Below are 22,983 nucleotides of genomic sequence, written 5' to 3' on the forward strand. Positions count from 1 at the left end.
AACATCCAGGCCATGGGCTACAAAAAGCTGTCAGTCTAGTATCTCATTCATCATAAATTCTAAATTAGTGAGGCCCAAAGTGATTAGTTTTTAAAAATTATTTTATTTCCTTTAATCAGGTGCTAATGAACAGTGAAATGGTCAATGGGCATGAAAGTATGATCTACAAAATCTGTCTGAAGTCTACAAATTTTAGGTGATTTGGATTACACCTAATCTATATGCTTGCAATGCATTATGCAGAATACATGGTGGGCAATAACATTTCTTACACATAAAATTTTTATTTAACTTTTGAAAATTTTATACATTATGAAGTCTTAGTAAAAATTTTTTATTTTAAAGGAGTTTTTTTTGTTGTTGATATAGGTTGTATATAGGTAGATTATACCAAGTAAGACCTCTATTTAGATGCCTTTCTGACAGAAAACCTTGTAAGATATTATTTTACTGTACTAAGATCAAAACTTAAGACACAGTTAACCAAGTTTTAATATAAAACAATGTAGAGGACACATTTAAAAGGTTATCTTAATATTTTACAGTAGTAGTTTTTAAATAGTAATAGAAATACAAAAGTATCTTGGCATTTTTGCCTTCATGTTAAGAATGCTGTTATCAAAGAAAAAAACCCCATATTTATTAGAGAAAAGAGTTATAATGAATTAAGGAGGTTAATTTTTCAAAACGTGATCCATTTACCTACAATTTAATTCACTTCACCTTTTCAGAAACAGAAATAAACTGAAATGTTCTCTTGAATTTTAATTATAGTCAAATTTATGGAAATAGAGATTCATTACATTATTCAATAAAGTGGCTCAGGGATATATATATATATATTTTTTTTTTCCTTTTTCTGCCCATTTGTGGCCTTTTTACTATCCATTAGCAACTCTATCCAAGAACAGTGTTAGAAGTTCCTGTTAGAAGAAATTCACTGAAATACTCAAACATTATTAAATGCCTTGCCCTTGGTAAGTACTAGGAATACAAGGACAGACACAGTTCCTGACATCAAACAGCTCACAATCTAATGGGAGAAAATAACACATAAGCAAAATAACTATAAAAGAGTTTAAAGACCTATGGAAATTTTAAAACTGAAATATAAAGTTTTGTGGGTAATAACACGAGGTGATTTAAAATGATGTGCAGAGTTGGAGGGATGAAGGAACAGCACATGCAAATGTATGGGACTGTAGAAATGAAGATGTGTTCAGGGAATTATCAATAAATTCAGTTCGGCTTAAAGAGTAGGAAACAAGTAGTGACAAGAACAGAAATTAAGAAGGAAGGCATGATAATAAATGAACTTTGATGTTCTATAAAGAATTTAGTAGATCTTATTCCATTGTACTGGGCATGCTGAAAGAGTTTAAAAGGGTAACTACACAATCAGATTTGTACTCTAGAAAGGTAATTCTTGAGAAAGAGAAAGGAGACTGAGAGATCATTTAGGAGATCACATTAATAAAATTAATAAAGGCTGGGGCAAAGACCACAGGGTAGGCAAAGGCAAAATGTCTTGGATGTTTAGGAAGTGGTTCTCAAAGAACAGTCAGTGGACCCTTAGAAGGCCCTGTGATTCTTTTGGTGTGCCCATCTATGAGGTCAAAACCATTTGCATAATAATATAAAGGTGCTACTTAAGTGTTAGTTAACCTTTTCACTGGGTGGGTATTTGCAATGATAGTGCACAAACAATGGTGGGTAAAACTGCTGATACCTTAGCATGAGTTAAAGCAGCAGCATCAAATTATATACTAGAGTCACTGTATTCTTCACTGTCTCCTTACAGTGAAGAAAACAGTTTCACTTAGGGTGGCTCAGTGGGTTAAAGCCTCTGCCTTCAGCTCAGGTCATGATCCCAGGGTCCTGGGATCAAGCCCCGTATCAGGCTCTCTGCTCAGTGGGGAGCCTGCTTCCTTCTCTCTCTCTGCCTGCCTCTCCGCCTACTTGTGATCTCTCTCTCTCTCTGTCAAATAAATAAAATCTTAAAAAAAAAAAGAATATCCATCTTAAAAAGATAAAAAATTATTGATTTTATTAAATCCTAACCCTTAAATATACTTCTTTTTAATATTATGTGACAAACTGGGAAGTTTGCATAAAGCACATCCATTCTATACTGAAGTAACATGATTGTCATGAGGAAAAACACTTGTGTAAATATTCGAATTAAGCAGAACTAGCCCTCTTTTCACTGCATCACTCTTCCACATAAAGGCTATCTGGCAGACATCTCAAAAATGAATGAAGGAAGACTGTAACTTCAAGAAAAAAAACTGAAAGTATTTGTTGCCCATGATAACATTCAAGTGATCAAACAAAAGAGAATTCTGGAAAACCTGACTTTGCCACTGTGAGGCTTGATAGCTTCCCACTATTTAAAGACTTTCCTTGTAAGATTCGTGATGTTTTAAGAAATGTGATTAAAAAATACTATATGATGAAGATACTATCTGATGAAATATGTCAATATTTGGAATATCTGCATAACTTAGTGAATCATTATTTTTCCAACTGCATCAAGTACACGTGATAGATTTTAACATAATAGAATTAAAAGTTCATTGATGTGGTTTCAGATTCCACACAGCAATTAAATTTTCATCATTAAACCACCACAAGTCAAATTCTGATGTGGTATCAATTATCTGAAAATATCTCTCTGTGTTCTAACTACGTATCTGGGTGAAACTGAGTTTTATTTATGTACTTCAATCCAAACAATATATCACAATAAACTGAATGCAGAAGCATATATGAGAATTTGTCTTCTGTTTAGTCAGATACTGAAGAAATTTCAAAAATGTAAAACAATTCTACTCTTCTCAGTGCATTTTTTTTGTTTTGAAGATTATTTTTCACAGAAATATTTATACCAAAATGAGCTTTAGTATTATTTATAAACAAATATTTTAAAAAATAAATTACTTTTCTTCAGCCATTATGAATCCCAGTACCAAATTTGCAACCCATTTTTATTTTCAACCTATTACAGAAATTTCCAAACTTAGACAAGTCCTCATGTACCCAGTACCAGACACTCAGCTTCAAAAATTATTAACATCCTGACACTTTCGTTTTATCTTTATTCCCTCGACCTCCCTCTCCCCATGTTTTTACTGGACTATTTTAAAGCAAATCCTATACATTTATAATTTCACCTGTAAATATATATTCTCTCTATATATACATACATATAAAAATTTATATTCACCTGTATATATATTCTATATATATATAAAAATAAATATATATAAATATATAATGGAATATTACTCAGCCATAAAAAATGAAACCTTGTGATTGGCAATGATGTGGCTAGAGCTAGGGGGTTTGATGCTAAGTGAAATAAGTCAGAGAAAGACAAATAACACATTTCACTCACATGTGGAATTTAGGAAACAAAATAGATGAACATAGGGGAAAAAAAGAGAGGCAAACCATAAAACAGACAACTATAGAGAACAAACAGTCGCTGGAGGGACTCTGGGTGGTGGGATAGGCTAAATGGGTGATGGGTATTAAGCAGCGCACTTGTTGTGATGAACACTGGGTGTTATATATGTAAGTGATTAATCTCTGAATTCTATTCCTGAAACTAATATTACACTTTATGATAACTGGAATTTAAATAAAACTTGAAACAAACAAAAAAATTACAATATATATCCCTAAGAGGTAACAGATCTTTTGATACCACTATCAGTCCCAATTGAATACTCTGTTCATGTTCACTTTTCCCCCCAAGTGTCTCAAAGTATCTTTTCTCCCCAGTCGGTTGATTTGAATTAGGACCCAAAACAAGTCCATACATTTGCAGATCAATTTTGATAACTTCAAAAGCCCTTACTTGCTCCTCCCAGCTAACTTCTCCTCTCATTTCACCTTACAGTGACTAAATTTATTTTACATTTGAAGGATTTCTGTATCTATTCATATCGTTAACCTTGACTCATATGTATTACTGCAAATTGTTCAAATTCTTTTTGGATCAAACCAGGAAAAAACAACAACAAAATATCCAATAATTATTTGTCAGTACCTGTGCATATCAAGCATCTATATAAGAACTGTAAACTTATCTAAATTATATTTATGCATGAAATATGCTGTCTTAATTTCCTAACTTCAATTAAATCTGGATATGGTTTTTAAATATCAAATCGAACACTAGTTACTGAACTCAACTGTGACCATGCTTTGTTTGACAAAACTTGGGAAACATGGTACAGGTACTAGATTATATATCATCTTTCCACAACAGGAAACTGGTACACTGTTTAGATGAAGAAAAGATTTATTTAATCCATGTGTGTTTTCAGCATTTCAAAGGAGTGTGCATAAAGACTCAGGATCTTAATGAATATTAAAAGGAGAAACCTCAAGTCACAGGGAGTGTGCTGATGTGCATGACCTTCCAAAAAGGATTTGGAATTTGGATAGCCAAAATAACCAAAAAACGCAGTTTATTTGGTAAATGGCAGCACACAAGAACTTCCTTCTAACATTATTATGATGCCTATCTTTATGTGACAAATACCTAGGAAAGGAGGTATACATTCAAATAACAACAAAAAAATTTATATATAAAGCAGTTTCTCTCCCTCTCTAGGAATCCTGCCTTTCCAAACAAGTACCCTCTTCTGGGTACTTTCTTCCTTCTTTCACTACATTTCAAGATGAGTGATCTGTACCACTTGCTCCATTTTCTGATTACTCAATTCCTCTTTTCCTATAATCTATTTCTCATTCCCAATACAAGTTTCCACTTGTCAAGTATGTGGAAGCTTTCTCTTCTCCCACCAGTCTCTGGATCATTTTAGCAATGCTGACCATTCCCTTTCTTCTAAAAGCTTTCTCCCTTGGCCTCTCTGACATAATGGGTTCCAAGTTTTCCTGAATGTTTGGGAGTATTCCTTCTCTTTGATCTTTTTGTTTTATGTCATTACTTCAGGACACTCTTATAGTATATAGTTCTTTACATTTTTGATTAGATAATTCATATATGTTTAAATTTCTCATTTCTAGGAATATAACTCCACATCTGCAGTTATTACTCTCCAAACTTTGGTTCCCTATCTTCAACTACATCCTAGGCAGTTTTGTTTGGCTGTTTCATTACCTTTTCGAGTCTCAGACAAAGTCATTCTACATCTTTTTTTTAAGGAAAAAAATAAGAACAAGATAAAGTCATATTAAGTAGGAAAGAAAATTTATAAAGTTCTTAAAAATTATAACAAATTATAGATTTGGGGGAATATTACCTTAGATTTATGGTTCATAAGGTTGCATTTTAAATTGAGGATACATTATTAATTTAAAATATGTGAATATAAATGAATTACAAGGAATCATAAGCTGGTTTATGAGCCCTCTCTCAACTCCCACAAACTCAAATCACTCAATCCTCAACTTCATGTTTGAACAAGATTAAAACTGATACCACATTTTCTGTGAACTATGATAAATATAGCTTGTTTAGTACCCAAAAAACCCTGCAATAACCAAATCTACTGTTTCAAATAAGCAGAAACTATGCCTATAAATACTTAAAAAGTCTCAGTACAATTTGTTAAATTGTACAATTGTTAAATTTAAACTCAGTACAATTTATTAAAATGAAACCAATACTTTACTTCAGTAAGAGTTTCCTAGTATATAATTTAGGAATTTTCAACCAAATAGCTCTATGCATCATTTCTGAATCAATTTATACAGTTAGCCTTCTAATTACATATGCAAACTGGGTTTAATCACTCAAGAAAATTCTAAAGTATACATTAGGTTTTTCTGAATGTATTTAAGCAAATACAGAATTGAAACAGGTGTTGTAAAAAGCAAAAACAGAATACTGCAGAGTCACCTACATGCTTTTATTATTTATCTTGAGCAAAAAGAAATATGCGATAGTTTTATTTATAAGTGCTCCCTCTTGCCAAGCAGAGCACTCAGGGACACAATGCTATAATAAAAACTAATAAGGTACCAGATTTAGTTTATACTTGGTGTTTTGGTCACCAATTTGGAATTTTGTTAATCGGAACGACACAGATGGCAAAAAGACAATGTATGAGTAAGAACTACTAGCTTAGTTTTCCATTTGATTATTTTTGGACTCTCATGCCTTATGTGGTTAATTTTAGATTCTTCTCTGGATGTTTTCTATCCCATGAAAACTGCCTTTTCACAATCATCAATGACCTTTAACTTTTATTCACCAGATAATCACATGTCTTTTGTCAGTATTTTTGAACTAATGAAAATATCTGAATTAAATCCATTTCTTGTGCTATTCTTACAAGAGTAATTTAGATCTTTTCTTTAATATTAATAATATCAAAGCCATCCTTTAACTATACCTAAATACAACCATAGAGGACAAAATTAATTGTACAACTTAGTCAAAATTTAACAGAGTTGTGTCTCAGAAGCTATGGCTAAGGAATAAAGTGTTAACATTCAACAAACTCCGGAAAATAAGAGGTATAATCTACTGATTAGGTTTCTCCTCTCTTTAGGAATCCCTGTGCTTTTACAATTATTAAAATAATTTTTTAGAAATACAAGATTTAACTAGCCATGTATCTCCCACTGAATAATCACACTATGTACCTGATGCCAACATCTTTAGAAAATAAATGGTCAAATTTAACAGAACAGAAAATCTTGGGATAAAACTTTTTAAAGATATTACTGCAAAACACTATGTTTTGAGAGTTCAAGAAATCAGAAAAACTAGATAAGAAATGCAAGTTCTGAAAAAACTAAGCACTTGAGTATTTTAAAAACATAACATGAATATAAAGATATAAATTTCAAATCACATCTTGGTATCTAGCAGAAAAATCCAGACAAGAAAACTCTCGAGTATTTTTTAGGTAGCTTCACATTTCTAATACAGATTAAGGGTTGTTTCAAGATATGTGCATTTTTATAACTACAGGATTACATGTTTCAAACAAAATTATATTTTGCCCTTAACATTTAATATTTAGCATTCCTTCTCAATCAAGTAGCACAAAAATTCAACTTTAGCTAAGAATATATGGTCTCCATTCTGATAAAAATGGGCCCAGGACATTACTCTGTTTCAGGAAACATATACCTATCATACTGATATTTTCTTGTTCATAAGCAGCACGTAAAAATGCACCTGGACCCAAAATAAAGATTTATCTTTATATTCTGTTCATACTACGGTGGTCCACATAGTAAATATTAAGAAACATTACCTACAAAATTTCTCAGAATGTGATCCTAACATCAAAAGCTTTAGAATTGCGGCGCCTGGGTGGCTCAGTGGGTTAAGCCGCTGCCTTCGGCTCAGGTCATGATCTCAGGGTCCTGGGATCGAGTCCCGCATCGGGCTCTCTGCTCAGCAGGGGGCCTGCTTCCTCCTCTCTCTCTCTGCCTGCCTCTCTGTCTACTTGTGATCTCTCTCTGTCAAATAAATAAATAAAATCTTTAAAAAAAAAAAAAAAAGCTTTAGAATCACCTGGGAACTTACTAGAACCATTAATTCCAGAGCTCCACTCCACCCAGTGCTACCAAATCAGAAATTCTGGTGATGGGGCCTAGGAAACCATTTTTAACAAAGTCAACAGGTGATTCTTCCTTTTATCACCATATTACAACTTGTAATGTTTTCCCTCAACTTTTGATACCCTATGTAGGAACTGTTATGTAGTAAGCAATATAAGCACTGGACAAATCCCAGGTTAGTGATGTTTATTAGAACTAGCATCTTAAAAAAAAAAAAAAAAAAAAAAAAAAAAGAACTAGCACCTTTATACTATGTTGAGGACCAGGGGTTATATCCTGACAGATAAAATAGCAATTTTGAGCTTATTAAACAGAATGTTCTATGTATTAGTACCTTGAAATTTCCTTCTTGAGGGCCCAAGATTATAAGCCCTCTGCAGGCGTTGAATTTGTCTAAGTTACAAGTGGTTATAAGTGACTTCAATAAATACACAGAATTCTACTTTTTTAAGCTGGCATTCATCCAGAAAAAAAGAATGTGCATCCTTACTTTACTTACAAACATATAAATAAGTGATAATTCCTTAAACTTTTCTAATGTGTATTCCTATTTTCTTGTACTGTGTTTTCTTTATGTTCTTAAATATATTTTCATGTAATGTGTTCTGTTTTAAATTTACCTAAATAGTACTGAATTAAAAATCTCATTTTGTTTTTTTCTTTTCCCTCAACTATGTATTTTAACTTTTTCCATTTACAAATATCTCACCATTGTTACTTCTACCTGCTGCACTGGTGTTCTACAGCATACCACTATTCATTTTTCTCTTTCCTTTTTTGGGATGGAGGGGCAGAGAAGACGGAGAGAAAAAATTTTAAGAGGGATCCATGCCCAGAATGGAGCCCCATGCTGGGCTCAATCTCACCACTCTGAGATCATGACCTGAGCCAAAACCAGGAGTCAGACTCAATGGACTGAGTCACCCAGGTGCTCCCTTTTCACTTATTTTTTTTTTAAAAAGATTTCTGCTTTGTTTTTCTGTTAATATACAGAAGTTCTTTCTACATTATAGGTATTATTGTCATGTAGGTTTTAGATACTAAAAAACTGACATCTGACCATTCACTTCAAGTATGGTTCCTGTAACAGAAATACTTAATTTTGATGTAATCAAACCCACTAATTTTCACATTATGTTCTCTGTCCCTAAAATAAAGATGTTCTCTGAAATTTCTTATGGGGTTTAAAGTTTTATGTTTCTTTCTTTCTTTTTTAAAGATATACTTATTTATTTTGGAGAGAGGGTACAAGCTGTCCTACATGAGCTGGGGAGGAGCAGAAGTAAAGAATCCTTAAGCAGAGTCCCTGCTGAGTGAGCAGCCCAATGCAGGGCTGATCCTCTAAGGTCACGACCTGAGCTGAAACCAAGATGTGGATGCTCAACAGAATGTGCCACCCAAGGGGCACGTGGGTGGCCCAGTCATTAAGCATCTGCCTTTGGCTCAGGTCATGATCCCAGGGTCCTGGGATGGAGCCCCACATTGGACTCCCTGCTCCGCTGAAAGCCTGATTCTCCCTTTCCCTCTGCTTATGTTTCCTCTATCACGGTCTCTCTCTCTCTCTCTCTCTGTCAAATAAGTAAATAAATAAATAATCTTAAAAAAAAAAAGAAAAAAAGAATGAGCCACCCAGGCGCCCCAAAATTTTACATTTTTTTGAGTGTATCACATGTAAGGTGGTGATTCTGTTTTCTTCTACAAATAGCTAGTTCTCCTAATAAAATTTAACACCTATCTGCTTTAGGCAATGTTTCTCACTGCCTAGTGGTACCACTTAATCAAGTTCTCATATATACATGAGGTATTTTTTGAGCTCATTAATTTATTCCAGTGTATTTGTCTTTCTTTTGCTAGCATCATACCATTTCATTATTATAACTTTGTAGTAATCCTCACTATCTAATAGGTCCAGTTCTTGCTTCCTCTTCTTTATTAAAAGTGACTTAGCTAATCCTGGACCTTTACTGGTAAATGTTAATTTTAGAATGAATTTGTGAAGTTTCTCAAAAAAAAAAAAAAAAAGTCAAGATAGAATTTTTTTTTTTTTAAAGATTATAATTATTTGACAGAGACAGAGTTCAAGCAGGGGGAACAGCAGAGGGAGAGGGAGAAGCAGGCTCCCCGCTGAGCAGTGAGCCCCATCCAGGCAGATCCCAAGATCCTGGGATCATGACCTGAGCAGAAGGCAGCCGCTTAACTGACTGAGCCACCCAGGCATCCCCAGGATAGAATTTTTAATAGGAGACAGTGACATGTTAGATTTAGAGAAATAGGCATCACCAGGTTAAGGCATATAGTACATGATAATCTTTTGTCTTTTAATAAAGTTAGTTATTTCCCATGCCGGTTTTATACATTCCTAATCAGGTTAATTTCTAAGTAGGTTATTAATGGTCTATAGGAGGGGTCAGAATATGGCTCACAAGCTAATTCCAGTTTGCCTCATTTTTTATATATAAAGTTTTACTGGAACACAGCCACACCCATTTGGTGACATAATGTCATAGACTGAAAGCAGCTATGTTGGTAGAGTTACAGTTGAGTCAGGTACCACATGGCCCACAAGCTGAAAATATTACCTGGTTCTTTATTAAAAAGGCTGCTGACCTCTAGGTATAAAAACATATTAATTTATATAAAAATTTTTAAAAGATTTTATTTATTTGAGAGAGGATGCATGAGTCAGGGAGGGGCATAGGGAGAAGCAGATTCCCCACTGAACAGGGAGCTAGACATGGGGCTGGATCCTGGGACCCTGGGATCATGACCTGAGCTGAGGGCAGATGCTTAACTAACTAAGCCACCCAGGCACCCCTAATTTTTATAGATTTAGTCTTAGAGAATGTTGAATTTTCTTGGTTTTAGTTTTAGATGGGTTTTGGATTGTAAGCAGATGACTGTATTATATGCAAGTAGTGTATTTTTTCTTTTTTTAACTTCCAATCCTATTTAGTTTGTGTTCAAAATTTCTCAGTGTAATATTTGCTACAGACTTTGGGTATACAGACTTTATTGAGAATTTCCTTTTACTCTAAGTTTTCAGAGAGTCTTTTCATACACTGGTGCTAATTAAAAATTTTTTTTGTATCCTAATACGCTATCATTGGACAATTTATGACATTCTATTACATGGTTTGGGCATATTTTATATTAAGTAGATACTTAACTTTTCATGCTTTGAAATTTGGGTTTCCTATTACTCTGGGTGATTCAGTGAAGACTGGGGCTCTTAACTACTTCAGCACATTTTTAGCAGTACTTTCATTCACCAACATTTACTGCCATGTGTATGATGTTAGGTATTATGTAAGAATCTGTGTTTTCTCTTATAGAAGCAAGTGCTACAGTTCTTTAAGTAAATCCTTAGAACTCAAGGTACTTTTCAGGGCACAAGCAATTTTGAAATTTCAAAATTATTTAAAGCTATAACAAGTACGTAACAATCTAAAGATAAGCTAGGAAAAAACAACAGTTGTTCTGATTTAAAGACCAAAAATATTCACAAAGAAAACATTTCTAACTTCTAGAACTTTATCAATCAAGAAATTTACATGATTCTAACCATGTGCTTTCAACATCTTCTTAAACTAAGTTCTACCCTTATTCTAAGTGGAGTAATAATAAAATGTAATTAATATACTTAATAGTCTCATAAAAAATTTAAATGAAAAAACCTCACCTAAGATAAAAAAACACAGAGCCACTCATTAATGGTGAACTGTAGGTTTGTTGTTGTTGTTTTGTATTTCAAGGAACATTTTATAACAAGGTAGATAACATATACTTAACTAACTTGGTACTTTTATAACACTGAAGCTAAAGCAAAATATCCTGTTACTTAATGTGTACACTGCAGTATAATTTTAAAAAATACTGTAATTATAATTTCAGAATGTCAGAATATGGGTGTCAGTGTTCTCTCTTTTTTTCATATGGGAAAAGAAAATGCTTTTGAAAATCACTGCAAGCTTGGACAAAAATTCCAAAGCTATTCTTAGGATCACTCTGTAGAATCTTCATGATTCAGATGATACAAGGGAAGTTTCAATTCAACATTTTCAAAGATATTCCAGCTCTCGTGATCTCATCAACCAGGAGAATGTTGGTGGCAATCATACTGCAGGACTGTGTAAAGCTATTCTTTACACAACAGTTATCCCATATGCCTACGTTGCCTGCTACCATTGGCTTGACCATGTTCAAGTTCACACGCACAAGCTGACCTGATTTTGAATGTTCTGCTTGAATTTTAGTGTTTCCTGAAGGTCAAAACCAGAGTTCTGAGCAAGAACCTTGGGAATAATGAGTAATTTATCAGCAAACGCTTGAACTCCAAGTCGGGCCCTGCCCTTTATACTGGGCTTATATTTAATCAAAGCTTCTGTTATTGCCACCTCCATTGCTCCAGCACCTAGAACTACACAGCCATCATCAATAGAATTTTTAACAGCTCTCAAACCATCCTTATTGAGTCTTTGAGTGAGTGTGTGTTTATTTGGTCCTTTGACCAATAATATGATGGACTGATTCAATAAAATTTAATAAAGGTGAATTTCTCTTCTGCCAATGTATACTCACAGACAAGTCCTGCATGTCCAAAACAATCAGGATTTAGATCATCAAAAGAATTTAGAGCTACTCCACCACAAGCAAGAGTCAGCCTTTCCACATCTCTCCTTTCAGCTCTACACAAGAGCATCTAAGAAAAAGGGGTCAACTCTCTTTTGAATGCTTTATTTGAATCACACAGACTTTTTCAGTTCTATTATTTTTAAACTCTATCTTCAATGAATTTTCTTTCACCTTTTACAAGTTTCTCTCCATCTGAACTCTTGTAAAAAAAAAAATTCACTTGTTTTTTCATATTCTAATGACACACTGCACGTGAGGATGTGCGCATCTTCTATTTGTTTTTTTCACATAAGGATGCACACCCCAAGGTCCAAAACAAGACTTCTGATTAAGCTTGTATCAGCTTCAGATTTGTTTCATTTCCATGTTCTCAACCATGAAAAGGTCAATAGGTTCACCTTGTTTTTTAATGGCCAAAATAGAGTTCACTACAGCCTCTGTTAAGACATCAGCAAGTTCAGCATGTGCTTTAGGAGGCAGACATTTTAAGTGTGGCCATGGTCACATTTGTGTTTCTCTGTCCTTCTCTTTGCTTATTTTGACTTGTTCCAAAAACTGAACTGCCTTTTCCTTTGCAGCTTCAAATCCTTCTGTTATTCTGGGATGAAGATCTTCACAAATGTAGAGATCTGCCTGTTTCAGTAGGTCTCCAGTGATTAAGACATTGGAAGTGGTATCATCACCAGTTATGTCATCCTAGGCTGTTGCCACTTTTGCTATTAAGGAGGCTGCTGGGTGTTGAATTTGCATTTCATGGAGCAGCGCAATGCTATCTTCAGTTAGAGCGCATTGCTATCTTCAGTAAGTTTGATGTCTTCAGTACCAGAAACAGGCATCTATCTTCACAGTGCTCTTAGGCCCCAAGTTTGACCTCAGGATGCCCTGTAGTTCCTGCGCCACACTGATTAACGGCCAGTGCTACCTGGGTTTGGGCCACCTTGGCCTTGGGGTTCAGGGTCTTCATGGCCGCCATAGCTAACAAGAACAGGAAGAGGAGGAGACCTGGTGTGCAGAGCCACCCAAAGCTGGCTCAGCGCAGCCACGCATTTCTTTCTTTTTTTTTTTTAAGATTTTATTTATCTGACAGACACAGATCACAAGTAGGCAGAGCAGCAGGCAGAGAGAGAGAGGGAGAAGCAGGCTCCCCGCCGAGCAAAGAGCCCGATGCGGGGCTCGATCCCAGGACCCTGAGATCATGACCCGAGCCAAGGGCAGAGGCTTCAACCCACTGAGCCACCGAGGCACCCCCACAGATTTCATTTTTAAGGATCATTTTTCTTTTATTTGCTAGGTTAGCAATCAATAAGTTATTTTTTATTCAAGAATCATTATTTTAAGGATTTCAAAATATAGCTTCACAATCCCTTATCAGAAAATCTGAAATTCCAAAAACTCTGAAAATTTAAAAATCATTTTATAATTCACTTGAGGGCAATCTAGCCTAAAGTGATATGAAACTATTTATAGTCCTTTATGCTACTCAGGGTGAATATTTGCTGAATATTAATGTGTTTGATTAAGAGAGTCTCCCTAAATCCATAGGTATATGAAAATAATAGGTGGCATACGCACCATATTACTTTTCAAAGGTTTGAAAGTCTGAAATTGAACTACAACTAGCACTCAGTATTTTTGATAATGGAGTGTAGATCTGATAATTCCAAAGAACATTAAAATATTTTCTCCCATTCTGTATACAGTTTTCACTCTGTTTGTTTCCCCTACTGTACATAATAAACTTTTTTGATGTAGTACCATTGTCTATTATTGCTTTCATTAGTTATGCTTGGTGTCATAGTCAAGAAATCATTGCCTGGACAGATACAATGATGCTTTTCCACTAAGACATCTTCTGGGAGTTTTACAGATTCAGGTCTTATTTTTAAATCTTTAAACTATGTGTTTGATAAGACGTTAATATCCAAAATATATAATGAATTCCTACAATTCAGTGGCAAAAAACCCAAATAACCAGATTAAATAGTGGGCCTTACGACTTGAATAAACATTTCACAAAAAGAAGGCATACCAATGGTCCAACAGGTACAGATGCTCAACGTCAGTATCACTGGAGAAATGCAAATCAATATACATTGAGATATCACCTCATACCTGTTAGGCTGGCTATTATCAGAAGAACAAAGATAACAAGAGCTCACAAAGATGGGCAGAAACTGGAACACTTGTACACTGTTGGTAGAAATGTATAACGAGGTGGCCGCTATGGAAAACAGTCTGAAGGTTCCTCAAAAAATTAAAAATAGAAGTACCATACAATCCAGAAATCTCACTCCTGGGTATATATCCAAAGGAAATGAAATCATCTCAAAGAGATACCAACACGCCCATGTTCACTGCAGCACAATTTACAATAGCCAAGATAGGAAAATAATCTAAATGTCTACTGATGGATGAATGGATAAAGAAAATGTATATACAGGCAACAAAGAATTATCCAGACTAGTTTATTTTTTTTTAAAGAATGTTAAGTCTTTTTTAAGGAAGGAGATCTTGCCATATGTGATAACAAGGATGAACCTGGGGGACATTACATTAGGTAAAATAAGCCAATCATAGAAAGACAAAAACTGTATGATTTAGATATATGAGATATCTAAACTAGTCAAACAGTCATAGAAACAGAGACCACAATGATGGCTGCCAGGGGCTAGGGGAAGGGAGAAATGCGAAATCACTGAGCAACAGGAATTAAGTTTCAGATATATAAGTTGGTTAGATTCTAGAGATCTATTATACAACAATGTGCCTACAGTTAACAATACTGTATGGTGCCCTTCAAAATTTAAGAGGGTAGATCTCAAGCTCTCAAGATCTCAATATGGTTCTTACCAAATTAAAAAAAAAGCTGAAAGATTTCTAATTCTTTCATTCCTCATTTACCATCAAAAGCAATTCTTATACTCCTCTATATCTACGTGTGCTTTTATATTCTAAAACATTTAAATAAATAAAAATATTTCTTTCATATCAGATTCATTTTGATAGAGTATTCTTTAACAGATACTTTAAAAAACACAAAAAGCTTGAAAAATAGTAAATAAAATGTTTAATAGTGATTTGACATATTAGACAATGCAACATCATATTTACAACATATGTACACTGTTCCTTATTCTGAGAGATTTGAATTGGAAGCCTTTTAATTTAAATGCAAATTTAGATAACTTCTATACTGAGAATAAAATATTAATATATAAAGCAAGGATATATACTTGCAACATACAATTAGGTATCTTCTATCTTTCTGGATTTTGTTATCTGAAATTAAAGGCTTCAAAACATGCAATCAGCCATAAAAAGTGGGAGCACTTACTTAGGAGCAGAAGGACCCCTTGGCCATGTTCCATCTTCATTTTTCTGTTCTATCACTAACACCTGTAAATATGACACAACAGAAGAGTGTTTTTCCTTAACTCCGAAGTTAAAACAGCTTTAAGATTAGCTGGCTACACTAAGAAACTAGAGCAAATCTGGAATTATTTCAAGGACAGAGTAGACAGGTGAAGAGTATTTGCATTTTGATTCCAAAGCTGGGCAATATAAATAGAATATAAATTCCTTGAGTTTAGGAAGTATGTTTTCTACTTCTTTTCCACTTGCAGACTGTAACACAGCACCATGCAAAAAACCCCAGATGCCCAATAAATGGTCACAGCTGTTAAAATACTGATGTATAATCTTAGCTAAGTATTATTACCTAGATACTCACTTTCTATTCTTTTTCTTAAAGTTTCAATTTTGTAACCTATTCTACATACTCTTGGTAAAATATTTTTGTGGACTATTTCAGGCCATTGTAAATTGGCACTTGGATCCTAACTCATGTAAAATATAAGCCTGTTTCCAGAACACATACAACAAACTAATCAAAAGAAAAATTCACAGAACCAGGTTGTTGAAAGAATATACTAATTAAAATATTAAAGTTATCAGAGAGGAAGACAAATCATAAGAGACTCTTAGTTATAGGAAACAAACTGAGGGTTGCTGGAGGGGAGGGGGTGACAGGATGGAGTAACTGGGTGATGGACATTGGGGAGGGTATGTGTTGTAATGAGCCCTGGGCATTACACAGGACTAATGGATCACAAGACCTGTACCCCTGAAACAAACTGACAAACAAATTGACACTATATGTCAATTAACTGAATTTAAATAAAAAAGGAAAAACAAATAAGTATCTCCTAAATTCAAAGAACATGTATGAAGTGTACAGCATATAAAAAATAAGAAAACTGTGTACTTACTACCCTGGTCCCTCCCTGATCATATTCCTCTTCTTACTTATCACATACAGTTAGTGATTCTCCTCAATTTTCTGATATCATTCTGATATAATCATATATTTATGTATTTTTATAGATTATTAAAACTGAATTTAGTAAATGATTTTAACTGCTGAAGAGTTTTCCATTACTGCAACTTATTAAGACATCTGCATCTGAACTACATATATATAATAGGGAAAATGTGCCTTGAAGTACATTTAAATACAAATTTGAATATACATATATATATAAACTTCATACTACATATATATGTGCATATATATAAACTTCACAGTCATTTAGAAGACAAATCAGTTATAAAATGAAACACTTTAGTTACAAAAAAATTTCAAAGTTATGCATTTAGTATCATTATTTATGGTTTGCTTTTTAATGGAAGGTCCTAAAACTGAAGAATCATATAAATATATAAAGTTGAACCATAACAATTTAATTCCTAATGGTATGTGCAATTAAAATGTTATGTTTTTACAATCACAGATATTAATGTTGAAGGCCATCAGAAATGTTAATATTTACTCCTTTATTCAAATATCTTCTTTTATTTTCTTTTTTTTTTTAAAGATTTTATTTATTTATTTGACAGAGAGATACCACAAGTAGACAGAGAGGCAGGTAGAGAGAGGGAGGGAAGCAGGCTTCCTGCTGAGCAGAGAGCCCGACTCGGGACTCGATCCCAGGACCCTGAGATCACGACCTGAGCTGAAGGCAGCGGCTTAACCCACTGAGCCACCCAGGCTCAAATATCTCATTTTCTGAATAAAGTTTTGCTCATGGTTAAAACTTTCAAGATGAGAATTTTTTAGAAAGATTTCGAAATTTAATTTAATTTAATTTAATTTTGGAAGGGAAGGGAAAGAGATAAAGACCACCATTTTGGGAGGGAAACTCTTCAATAATTATCTTTGTTTTACTTTCTGATGTTTCATTTTACTTTCGATTTCAGTAAAAATTTTAAAAAGTCCAGGACAAGGGAACTGGGTGGCTCAGTTGGTTAAGTGACTGACTCTTGATTGCAGCTCAGGTCATGATCTCAGGGTTCTGAGATTAAGCCCCAGTGGCTCTGTGCTCAGAAGGGAGTGTGCTGGAGATTCTCTCTCTCTCCCTCTGCCCCTTCCCCTCTAAAATAAATAAATACATCTAAAAAAAAGTCTAGGATAATGTTTAGTTCATTTATCATCAGTCAGAAAATAATTGCAAAATCTGGAAAATTTAAGGTATGTTCTTTGAAACATTCTTATTTCAAAAGATCAAACGTTTGTAAGGAAATTTAATCTCTTTTTAAAAGATATTATTTGTTTATTTGACAGAGAGAGAGATCAAAAGTAGATAGGCAGGCAGAGAGAGAGGGAGAAGCAGGCTTGCTGGGTCCCAGGACCCTGAGACCCTGAGATCATGACCTGAGCCTAAGGCAGAGGCTTAACCCACTGAACTACCTAGGCGCCCCAAGGAAATTTAATCTTCTTATTAAAATAATTTACTGTTACCTGCAATGTGATAAATGCATTCCATTTTTTAAAAAGATTTTATTTATTTATTTGACACAGAGACAGAGAGAGAAAGAGAGATCACAAAAAGGCAGAGAGGCAGGCAGACGGAGAGGAGGAAGCAGGCTCCCTGCTCAGCGGGGCTCTATCCCAGGTCTCTGAGACAATGACCTGAGCCCAAGGCAGAAGCTTAATTGACTGAGACACCCAGGTGCCCCAATAAATGCATTCCTATCAAGAACATCAAATTACTTAAATTCTCTAAGCCTCAGCTTTCTAATGCACAAGACAGATAGAATAAAAACCATTACATAGGCTCAATCACTGAAAAGTTTTATAAAGAAATGGTTCTATGTATTCCAAATTGTACTCCTGGAACTATCTCAAGACCTACAGATGGTAACTAAGAAGTGAAAGAGGGAATTGGCTGGCTAAGGAGGGGAGTGTTGACTAACCATGAGAGTTCCAAGTTCCTTACCTCCAGTTTAATCAGGTTAACTCAAATTTTGATTATAATACATATTACTTTTTATAAGATTTCATTTAAGACTACAATAGCTGAAGTAAGTCCAAAAATCACTGTCTTAATTTTATTTATTATGTTATGTTAGTCACCATACAGTACATCATTAAGTTTTTGATGTAGTATTCCACGATTCATTGAAAATCACTGTTTTTATAGCATAATACAATACATGACATATGGTAGGCATTTACTAAAAATCAATTTCCTCAGTTCTCAATTTTTTTTAACTTTATATCATAATACTGGGTCAATAATAATTTTTTAAAATATTTTATTTGAGGGAGAGAATGAAAAAGAGAGAGAGAGTGAGAAAGAAAGAGATAGGAGAAGGAACAGACGAAGGACAAGCAGACACCCCACTGAGCAGGGAGCCAGATGCACGGCTGGATACCAGGACCCTGAGATCATGACATGAGCTGAAGTCAGATACCTAACTAATTAAGCTACCTAGCGCGCTCTTGTCAATAATTATTTTAATAAAACCAAGCAAAATAAAAATCTCCGTGTACCAGAGGACCAGTTCTGTGTCGAGTACTAAAAATAAAAACAAAATAAATAGACACAAAGTCCAACTAAAATAAGGAACTCAAAGTCTAGTGGAGAAGCTCAACACATAAAGTACATAATGAATGACACAACCGACATATGCATAATCATATGAAGTGAAAGGAGTAATTTTTTCCACAAAGTAGAAAAACTCCTATACTTCAAAGAGATATTGAGAAAAACAGATCAGGAAAGGCTGAAGAGAAGATTGATATTTGAGCTGCAATCAGAAGAATGAACAGTCTGTTCTGATTAGACTACATGATAGAATGGAATGGTTAATTTGAATATTTGATGTTTAAAAGGATTTTGCGGGGCGCCTGGGTGGCTCAGTGGGTTTAAGCCTCTGCCTTCGGCTCAGGTCATGATCTCAGGGTTCTGGGATCGAGTCCCGCATCGAGCTCTCTGCTCAGCAGGAAGCCTGCTTCCTCTCTCTCTTCTGCCTGCCTCTCTGTCTACTTGTGATCTCTGTCTGTCCAAATAAATAAATAAAATCTAAAAAAAAAAGATTTTTGCTGGATTGATGCAGGCATTGGGAAGAAGGGTACAACAGGCAGATGGAGTAACACAGATGAAGCACAGGAATTGGAATAGCATAGTATGCTTAGGGACTACAAGCAGTTCAGTTGGTATTGTTAGAGTATAACTCATGAGGCAAGGATAATCTAAAGATGCTGGAAGACTAGCCAAAGGGTCAAACCTTGATTTGCATGCTGTATTAAGGTGCCTAGACTTTATTCTACAATTGTTAGGGAACCAGGAAAGGTTTATCATAAGGAAACATCGAGTTTACATTTTAGAAAGAGTGTTTCTAATAGAAATATGGAAGACTGAGGATGGACAACAGAAGACTAGACACAGAGGGACCCATTAAGACACTACTGAAAGAGCTGACAATGGAATAGAGAGATTAATTAAAAAAAATATTTAGAGGATGGAATCAGTAGGACTTGCTGATTATGTCTAAATGTCTTCATTTCTTAACACATTCACTTCTTTGGATTATATTATAAAGAAACACCAAATTGGGGTTGATACCTTATCAAGCGCTGGCAAACTAGAGTTCACTTAACTCACTGACTGCTTTTGTAAATGAAGCTTATTGTTTACATATCGTCTGGGACTACTTTTGTGTTACTACAATGGAAGAATTGTAGTTGTAACAGAGACCATATGGGCTACAGAGCCAAAAATACTATTTGATTCTTTACAGAAAGTTTGCTGACCCATCTTATTATATTAGCTGTTTAACTGATGGAAAATAATTTTTTTTTAAAAATTAGGTTATTCTCAAGCTCAAGGAGGAAAGCAAGTTATTGCTAGTGATCAGCAGAACAGGGAAGAGATGAGTTAGAAAGAAGACAAAGCCAGGGTGCCTGGGTGGCTTAGTAGTTAAGCATTTGCCTTCAGGCTCAGGTCATGATCCCAGGGTCCTGGGATGGAGCCCCACTTCAGGATCCTTACTCAGTGGGGAGCCTGCGCCTCTCTCTCCCACTCCCCCTGCTTGTGTTCCCTCTCTTGCTGTAACTCTCTCTGTCAAGTAAATAAAATCTTAAGGAAAAAAAAAAAAAAGACAAAGTCAGAGACAGTAGAACCCATTATAGATTGTCAAGATAGTCATAAAGTTTGGACTTCAAAAAGCTTCATGTATAGTATGCTTAAAATAAATAGTATTGCTAAACAATACCTGTCCTTGGTATAAACCAGCATCCTGAATGGTGCTATCTGGTTTATTCAGTGGTTCAAATGTATTACTCATGTATTTGTTCCACAATCTGGTCTCCTTTTCATCTGGAATATTGAAGATTTTTCTTATTTCCTTTTCAATTGTATCTAGATTTAAGGAGGAAAGATACATAAATATAATAAATATTTTAAAATATACCATACATAGCTAAGTGCTCACCAGCATAAAAGCCCTAAATTTAAAATACTGATATAATAGCAAGAATAGATGAACAAATATGTAAGACATATATAAAGAACAATAAAGATACCCAGTATGCTTTTAGGAACAAAATGGTAATTATAACTCTGACAGAAAACTACTTGGGAAATTAAGATCTCGCAAGGGAGAAGAGTTCAATCATGTAATACTATAGTATAATTTATATTATACAGGATGACCTTTAACTTTTTACATACTATAAATTCAATATATTTTCTGATGATATGCTGCATTTAGAAAAAGTATGAGTCAGACATGCTATAGATAGAAACTATTTTTAACTGTAATATAACCAATTTTAGGATAATGTATATTAAATTGAATATTATTTACAGTTTGAATAGTTAACTAAAATTAAACAGAATATATGGACACAAAGGAAAGTGCTTCTTTGAAGGGATGTCTATATTGGTAAAAATTTGGTTTCACAGGAAAACCATGTATTTTCCTTATTTCTAAGTCATTTATGTGAGTGGAAAAAGCCTTTTTTTAAACTGCAGCAGGTTAACTTGCTATAAAATAAGATACAGGAATACACACATATTTGAGAGTAGAGATGCAATTAAATTTCAGTGCCACATAGTTACATGAATCTTTAAAATCTTTAAACATGAGAAAGAGATATTAGAAAATACTATTAAACCTACTGAATTCTGGTCAATAACTTGCCTACCTTAGACTCAAGAAAATAGTAAAATAACTAATAACATACAAAGAAATATAAATACTTCTACATTTTAGAATACCTGGTTAGTTTGGAAAGAAACATTAAAATACTAAACCTAGTTTAGTATTCTTCTCTGAAGAATCCTACATCATTAAACACTGTATCATTAAATTTAGTCTGATAATACTGTTTATGTTCTACTTAGTAGCTGAAGTTCTATAATAGTCATAGTCAAGGAGATTTTGATTAAGGCATTAAATAAATAGGAGATCTTACAGTGTATCTGAAAACTCAAGAGGCAATTAGCCAGAATATTTAAATAATTACATAAAATATACTAACTGCTTTCTATTTTGGTTGATTTTTTTTTTGCTCTTCTTATTGAAGTGTAAATGTATGCAGAAAAATGCATAGGTCATTAGTATATAATGATAAATTTCCAAAGTGAACACACCCACATAACCAGCACACAGATCAAGCAACAGAATATTATGCAGGAAGGAGGCTAGAGGAAGAAGCTGAGGAAGGGTGGTCATTTTAGTCTAATAAAAATAAGTACTTTTCCCTGATTGCATAAATAATTCCTGCTCACTGCAAAATTCAGGAAATACAAATAAAATGTCTATAGAGAAAGCCACTGTTACATTTGCTATTTCTTTCAGAAAAATATCTTGTCTATTAATATACACAAATATTTACATATATAATACAATACATACAGATACATACAGGAATTTCCTCTTCATTGAGTTTTATAAGATACTTCATACTGGGGAAAAATATTATAAGCAGAAGAAAGGAGTGCAAAAGGCTCTGAGGTGGGAATGTATCTGGCATGTCTTAGAATAGCATGGTGCACCAACGTGGCTGAGTGAAATGAGCAAGGTGGAAACGAGACTTTCGTCTAGAATCTTGTAAGTTATTAAAGTATTCTATTTTATCTGAGTAAGAGGAGAAGCAACTGAATTTTGAACAAAGAAGTGGCATGATCTAACTGACACTGTAGAAGTTCACTTCTGCTGCTAGTGGGAAAACTGCAAGATGTCAAGTGTAGGAGTCTAGACTATGCAGCAATCAAAACTAAGGGAGAAGCAATGTTAAGTGGTCAGACTGAGAACAAATTCTGAAGAACTGCTAAGAAGATATGCTGATAGATAACATGCAGGGTGAGAAACAAAGAGAATCTGAATGATACCAAGGTTTTTAGCCCGAGCAATTGAAAGAATACAAGTGGTGAATACTCAGATGGGGAAGGACAGACTTCAGTTGCATACATGTTACATCTTGAGAGTCCTATCAGACGGAAGTAAAGC

The 22,983-nt window shown here is 34.3% G+C and overlaps 1 protein-coding gene and 1 pseudogene across 5 annotated transcripts in view; both read right to left on the bottom strand.

The window, feature by feature from the left end:
• USP15 (ubiquitin specific peptidase 15) overlaps window positions 1–22,983 on the bottom strand; it is a 121,160-nt gene that overhangs the window by 51,334 nt on the left and 46,843 nt on the right. For all 5 annotated transcript variants that reach the window (XR_007129321.1, XM_047740452.1, XM_047740451.1 and 2 more), the window contains 2 exons: window positions 20,743–20,888; window positions 15,521–15,582 (listed from right to left, as the gene is read on the bottom strand). Coding sequence is in view for 4 of the 5 variants with exons in the window: in XM_047740452.1 (XP_047596408.1) it covers window positions 15,521–15,582; window positions 20,743–20,888 (208 nt within the window). In the remaining variant the exon portion in view is untranslated. The remainder of the gene's footprint in view (window positions 1–15,520; window positions 15,583–20,742; window positions 20,889–22,983) is intronic.
• LOC125106421 (T-complex protein 1 subunit zeta-like) lies at window positions 11,225–13,280 on the bottom strand (annotated as a pseudogene).

The sequence above is a fragment of the Lutra lutra genome, chromosome 8, assembly GCF_902655055.1.
Source record: "Lutra lutra chromosome 8, mLutLut1.2, whole genome shotgun sequence".
In the NCBI taxonomy this organism is placed as follows: Eukaryota; Metazoa; Chordata; class Mammalia; order Carnivora; family Mustelidae; genus Lutra; species Lutra lutra.